This window comes from Eucalyptus grandis, chromosome 7, assembly GCF_016545825.1.
Source record: "Eucalyptus grandis isolate ANBG69807.140 chromosome 7, ASM1654582v1, whole genome shotgun sequence".
Taxonomy (NCBI): Eukaryota; Viridiplantae; Streptophyta; class Magnoliopsida; order Myrtales; family Myrtaceae; genus Eucalyptus; species Eucalyptus grandis.
In genome coordinates this window covers 26,196,125-26,203,561 of record NC_052618.1, presented here as the reverse complement: position 1 = coordinate 26,203,561, position 7,437 = coordinate 26,196,125, and the positions used below count along the sequence as shown (strand labels likewise).

General features: G+C 41.8%; 1 protein-coding gene across 1 annotated transcript; it reads left to right on the top strand.

Moving 5' to 3' along the window:
- The first annotated feature begins 236 nt into the window (after positions 1 to 236).
- On the top strand, positions 237 to 4,012 carry LOC104455300 (D-3-phosphoglycerate dehydrogenase 3, chloroplastic). Its single transcript, XM_010070112.3, has 5 exons — positions 237 to 1,079; positions 2,227 to 2,603; positions 2,685 to 2,795; positions 2,878 to 2,973; positions 3,225 to 4,012. The coding sequence occupies exons 1-5, from the start codon at positions 551 to 553 to the stop codon at positions 3,903 to 3,905; spliced, it is 1,794 nt and encodes a 597-aa protein (XP_010068414.2). The 5' UTR covers positions 237 to 550; the 3' UTR covers positions 3,906 to 4,012.
- Positions 4,013 to 7,437: the final 3,425 nt, after the last annotated feature.

The window sequence follows — 7,437 nt, the reverse complement described above, 5'->3', positions numbered from 1 at the left end:
TTTTCATTTTGTTTTGTTTTCTCTTTTTATTTTATTTAATGCTGGCTAGGCCCCACATGAAGGTGGACCTAGCCAACAGGAAAAAAGACAAAGACGAGAGGAGAGAGAGTTTGTCAAAGGGTTATGGACGGTGGGGCCCGAGCGAAACATGTCACCCAATGAATGGACTAATATGATGACAGTGGAATAAGAGCTGCAGCCAATATCTTCTCGGTAGTTACTCGCTTCTGCAGGGACCGCGTAAGAAGAAAAGACGGCGGCAGTGAGACCAGGTCACACACCCTACCTCCGCCGTCGACCGTGATGGAGCTCGACGGCCGCCGACGACGGCGGATGAAGAGACGACTTTGTTATGCTTGTGAAGTTGCCTAACCCCTCGGCGTTGTTGACCAAGTTCGCCATTAATTTATTCCCACTTCTTCTTAGAACTTCACTTCGTCTTCCCTCCCATTTCCATGAAAAGTCACGATTCCCCCATGAAGCCACCATCGCTGCTCTTTAAATTCCGTCCCTCCCCACCTCCCTCGAATGAATCCAGCATCGCGACGATATGGCGAGCACCATCAAGCTCGGTGGATCCTTAGCGACCGGTGCTTTCGCCTCCTTCAGGCACGCTCCCTTAGGGAACCTCGCCGCCTCCGTTTCCCACCGCCGCGCCCTCCGCCGCCCATCGGCAGCCCTGCGCGCATCCTCCGATGACGATCGCTTCACCGTCCTGGTGGCGGACGAGCTCGGGGAAGCGGGGCTGGATATCCTCAGGGATTTCGCGGAGGTTGACCACGCCGTTGACCTCGCACCCGAGGAGCTGTGCGCGAGGATCGGCGGGTGTGATGCGCTCATCGTCGGGAGCGAGATGAAGGTGAGCAGGGACGTGTTCGGCTGCTCCGGCGGGAGGCTGAAAGTGGTCGGGATCGCTGGGGGTGGGATTGACAATATGAACCTGGCCGCGGCGAACGAGAACCGGTGCCTGGTGGTGAATGCGCCAAACGCGAGCGGCTCAGCAGTGGCAGAGCACGCGATCGCCCTTCTGACGGCCATGGCCCGGAACATTGCGCAAGCTGCCGTTTCGGTGAAGTCAGGTCAGTGTTTGTCTCATAAATTTCAATCCCTTTTCAGCAATTCTAGTTCTATCTGTTTGTTCTGTTCTGGCAATGTTTAGTATTGGGAGTGCATATGTAGAGGAAACAATGTAGAGACTCAAATGGTGACTGCTGAATTGTCTACTGCGTCTATTTAATGCATATTTACCTGTGAAATCTTTCATGACATGAACTACTTTTGTCCCTAAAGTTGTTGGAATATATTATAAAATCAAAAGCTATTGAACGATTCCATCGGATCGTGGTCCAGTTTCATGTGGAACAATCAGAGACAGGAACATGGGACCTGGAATCTGCGCATAGAAAGTTCAGCTGTACTCATGTGCAACTATGGTTTTGTGATCTAAAAGGGTTCGACAGCGATAATCGGATGCTTTCTCTAAGCACCTTTTTTGGGTCAACTTGTCGTATCCAATTGGCATTACCCGTTAGATCGTGCAGGTCCCAGAGATTGATATGTTCTGAGCCATGAGCATGGCACGTGATTATCTCTTCTTTTTCAGAACGACACCAGGTTCTAGATAGATTCTTTTCATACCTTAATGCTTGACGAATTAGACGAGAAGAGTTTCATAGACTAGTCAGATATATTAAATCTGAAGCGGAATCGGTCCGCAAAATGTGTTTCAAGATGTCTTAGTAGAACCACATAGTAGTTACTGCAAGATGCAGTGTAAATTCAGGAAATCCCGTTTCCGTACGTATAAATTGAAATAGTGAACTAGCTTTTCTTCGGTTTATGAGGTTCCTTTGGACCTTGAGAAATCGGGATGCTGAAGGAACAGGTTGAGTTTGTGAATCTCAGTATATTTGTGCAGGGGCTGCTATGTTTACCGGCATATTTCCTCATTAATAGTAGCAATGTCTTTCTCACGGGTTGCCCCGAGATCTTACAATTCTGCAGAGGAGCTACTTGATTGATGACAGTTTTCTATAGCTGACTGCTGGATAACAGAACGAATTTTGATCGATCCGGCATATATTTCTGAATGGAACACTTGATAATAACAGATTTTCTATCTTCTGTACATACTACATATTCTCAAACTGGATAGTTAAAACACTCAGAACTGTTTTGGCTAGAACTTGGAAGTGATTTTTGGTATACATGCATCGGCTAATGCAGGTAATTGGCAAAGGAAGAAGTATGTGGGCATGTCTCTTTCAGGGAAGACCCTTGCTGTCTTGGGTTTTGTAGAGGTCGGGTTTGATGTTGCCCAACGCGCCAAAGGTCTGGGAATGCATGTAATCGCATATGACCCATACGCCTCCGGTCATCTAGCCCGTGCAATCGGGGTAGAGTTGGTGACGTTCGACAAGGCCATAGCTAATGCAGATTTCATCTCCTTACATATGCATTATACTCCTGCCACGCAGAAGATGCTTAATGATGAGACCTTTGCGAAGATGAAGAAAGGCGTTCAGATTCTGAATGTCACTCATGGAGGATTGATCGATGAAGACGCTCTAGTCAGGGCACTCGATTCAGGAATTGTGTCGCGGGTACTTCTGTCTGTCTCACTTTTGTCTTTTGGAAGACTGCTAATTAAATCATCCGGAACGTTGAAGTGATTTCTCTAACAGGCAGCAGTAGATGTTTTGATAGAGGAGCCGCCACCGAAAGACCACAAGCTCGTCCAACACGAGAAAGTCATCGTTACCCCAAATCTCGGAGACGGTACTTTCGAAGCTCAGGTTGGTTGAATGGCCTGACTTTCCGAGTGCTTAAACTTTTCATTTTCTGTGCCATTAGATGACAGCAAAAGCTAATGTGCAGGAACAACTGTCTATCGAAATTGCAGAAGCCGTCATTGAAGCTTTAAAAGGAGATCTTCCTTCGACCGTCGTCAATGAACCGATGGTTGCTGCTGAGGTACCATCTCGCATCTTTATATCGTGCAGCATCAGGTCTCTTCATGAGCTAACGCCATGCGATGTAACAAATAATGAAGTCCTGCATTGATCCTTCAATTTCATTCGAATGCCCATTAAAAACGATGTTATCTGAGGTCTAAAACATATCCTTTTCAAGGCTAAAGAAACCGTTCCATTGATTGTTGCCTGTTCTTACTACGTTCATTAGGCATATGTCCTGCACATTTCAACGCTCCTTTGTTCTATCAGGTCCTTGCGGAATTGAAGCCATTTCTGGACCTCGCAATCAATCTAGGAAGATTTGCTGTCAAACTAATCGCAGGAAGAGGCGGTTTTAAAGCAGTAAAAGTCACATACGCTTCTGCTAGAGAACCGGATCAACTCGACACGAAACTCCTCCGAGCCGGGGTGATCAAGGGCCTCATCGAACCCATTTCCAGCGTCATCGTCAACTGGGTGAATGGAGATTCAGTAGCCAAGCAAAGAGGACTGAGAATTACTGAAGAGCGAATCACTTTGCCCGGTTCGCCGGAGTACCCTCTTGAGTTCCTCCAGGTTCAGATCGCAAGCGTAGAGTCGAGATTCGATGGCGCCCTATCGACATCCGGGGATATTGAAGTTGGGGGGCAGGTGAGAGACGGGCTCCCCTTCCTGACTAAGGTCGGGAACTTCGAGGTGGACGTCCGGTTGGAAGGCTGCATACTGCTATGCAGGGCGATCGATCAGCCAGGTCTTATCGGGAAGATCGGGAGCGTCCTAGGGGAGGCGAACGTGAACATCGGCTTCATGAAATATATGAGGACCGCCGTCGACTCGGAGAACTTTCAGAGCATGATCTCAATCAAGGTGGACGATCAGCCGACGAAGGAGACGCTGAAGAAGATCGGCGAGATCGCTGCGATCCTGGAGTTCGTCTTCCTGGTCGTGTAAAGATGGAGAAAGCTAACGCATTATTTCATTTTACCTAGAGAACACATTAATTGATTCCCTTTCATTTCTACCGTCGTAGCTTGAATAAACTCGGTTCTCCCTGCAAATGTTATTTTTTATAATTTTAATATGTTCAAATTTGAACTTAATAATTTTATTAAAGGGTTAATATCACCAAAAACCCTCCAAATTAGTACATTCATAAAAAAATTATATTACATTCATAACAAATTTATCCTATATTAATTTTTGTACCATCAAAAACTCCAAACACATACATTTATGATAAATTCACCATTCATTATTTTCATTAAATTAGATTAATATTACAAAAAAAAATCACTAATACACTTGTGACAAATAAAGAATAAAATCTCAAATTGATACCACGTGTTATCTAATTCAGTAATTGATAGTAAAATTTAACAAATTAATGAAGAATAAATTTGTCATAAATGTACTAATTTGAAATTTTTTGTGATTATATATTAGCTTGTGATAAATTTAGTATAAATGTACCAGTTTGAGATTTTCTATTGTATTAATCATATATTAAAATGATGGTTGGCAATCCGGAGAGGAAAATTGGGAAAAAAAAAGGAATAAAGGAATATAAAATTCATAAATGTTTAAAAAATTGCAAAAATCATCCATGTTAATACCGGCCATGCGATTGAGGATAATTGGCATCCACGTCAGCAATTTATTGTAAAAAAAATGATCAATTACATTGATAAATTGTCAAAAGATTTAAGACTAAATTGCCACAAATGAAATATTTAGAATTGAATTGTTCACCATATAAAAGGTTTAGGACTTGGGACGCCTAGAGTGCCAAAACTTGGCACGTAAAAACACTTAAATACCAAAACTTTGGAAATGTACACTTAAGTGCTAGTTTCAAAGTAAAATGGATCACTTAAATGCCACTTGGGCTAAAATCCGATCAAATTGTTGACATTGCAATTTTCTGGCGAATTGGGTGCAAAACGGCGTCGTTTTGCATGTTGACGTGGCGACAAATTGCAAAACGACGTCGCTTTTTTGTGTCGATGTGTAAATAATTAATAAAAAATTAATTAAATTAAATTAAAACTTAATTTTATTTAAAATATTCTAAAAATATTAAAAACCAAAAATTAAAAAAAAAAAAATTAAAGGGGGGGCGAGCCCTCGCTGCTGCCGCCTTCCTATCGCCGCCGAGAATGGCCAGCGACGGAGGGAGGAGGGTTAGCTGGGGTTGCCGGCCCCCGGCCAACCGGCGGCGAGGGCCGCGAGCCCTCGCCGGATCGCGATGAAGGCCGCGACCCTCGCCCCAAATCTGGGCGAGGGTTCGCGAGCCCTTGCCCTCGCCGCCTCCCTGCCATCGTTGGGAAGGGCCGGCAACGGTGGGGAGCATCACCCGCCCCACGACCAAGGCTCGGCAACCCCGCCAACCGGCGGCGAGGGCTCACGGTCCTCGCCGCCTCCCTACCGTCATCGGGAAGGGTCGGCAATAGTGGGGGAGCATTAGCCGAGGTTGCCGAGCCCTGGCCTGGGGCCAGTGATGCCGGCCAACTGGCGACGAGGGTCGCGGCCCTCACCGCTGGTTGGCTAGGGGCTGGCAACTTGGCCGACCCTCCCCACTCCGTCGCCGGCCTTCCGGTGGCGGCAATGAGAGCTCAGCCCTCGCCGCCCCTTCACCCCCCTTTTTAATTTTTTTAATTTTTAGTTTTTTAATTTTTAGAATATTTTAAATAAAATTAAGTTTAAATTTAATTAAATTAATTTTTATATTAATTATTTAGATATCGAGACATAAAACAACGTCGTTTTTGCAATTTGTCGCCACGTCAGAGTGCAAAACAACGCCGTTTTGCACCCAACTCACCGGAAAATTGCCATGTCAGCAATTTAGCCGGATGTTGGCTGGAGTGGCACTTAAGTGATCCACTTTACTCCGATTTTGGTACGTACCTTTTTGGACAATTTGTCCCCCTCCCCACCCCTCTCTCCCTCCCTTGAAAAAAAAAAATCTTTTCCCACCATTGGCAAGCGTCTTGCAAAGTTAATTCATGAACTTTATTGAATTAGTTGTGCTTTTTTTTTTTTTAAGAATGAAGTTGTTAATTTTATGGTTTGTTTTGTTTTGTTTTTGAAGTGATTTAAGACTTGGTTTGCTGGAGATTCCATTCAAGATAAGTGAAAACTTTTGGGATTAAGTTAAGTTGATCTACTCAGTGCTATTAAACTCAGTTGGTTAATTTGAATTTTGATAGGTAGTATGATTGTACTTCAAGATTGACATGTTGAGTTATAATGTTTTCTTGTCTTAATTATAATCTTGTCTCCATTCCGAGAAAGTGTTTGAAAGAATACCAAAAGGTTTTATCACATATTAGTACTTTGAAATGCTCAGGTGCAATTCTGTAAATTTGCAGAAATGAGAGGGCTCTTTTAACAGTGATATTTTAAGGTTTTAATTGTTAATTAGTGGATTATTAAGTTAGATTAATTAAAATAAATCAATCCGATTTAAAATATTAGGCTTGAATCTTTAGGGGGAAGTTTATGATTTCACCAAGCTATGAGACTAATCTACAAAAACTAGAAATTCCGGAGGCTATTCACAGCATTATAAACATTATGATAATAGGTAGTTGAGTTTTTTTTTTTTAAATGATTGCTTAATCTTAATAATTTATCTAACTAGTCAAAATTGGACATTATTGCATAATTAAATTTTTTGGTCATATAATTTCACAATTAATTAAAAAGCGGGGCTATTTGAATTTGTAGCATGTCTAGAGTGTAAATAATATTCATGTGTTTTACATGACAAATAAATGGCATTTGGTATTTAGTTTAATTAATATGACTTGACTAATTGAAGATTGGAGTTAGAGGTGAAAATTGTAAAATGAGAAATTTTACTAGGGCAACTATCTAATTCTTGAAATCTAGAATTATAGGAAAATAATCTTGATTTTGATCATTAAGATGAACCTAATCAAGGCGGGGTCTTGATCATTTTTGATAATGCACGACTTACATCTTAAATGAACTTAAATTATATGTTTGAAAAGTGTAAGTAAATACTTGTTCTTTTAGATGAAGTTGATCTTCCTATTACTGGCTCCAAGCACTCGAATCATCTAGAATACAAGTTGTATTTCCTCAAGTAATCCAATTATTTTATTATGAATATATAAATAATTATGAGATAAGGTTAATATATATTTTACTCTCATCAAATGAGTGATCGTCACTTTCTGAATTATAATGATTCCTCGGAATGTCATGTAATATTACTCATTGAATGTTTATCCTATTGCACTTTTGGGTCAAACAATAAGATGATCTCCTACCTTAAACTTAAAGACTTCATTTGCTGAGCTTAGGCTCATCCAAATATTTTATAAATTGATCAAGTTTTGAGTTTAGGGACATCTAAATTAGCGTTTTCGAAGATCTTTTTCAGGACTTAATCAGAGTACGCAGCAAGGTAAGAGTATATATTTTGCATATGGAGAATTGATTATGTACAGAAAGA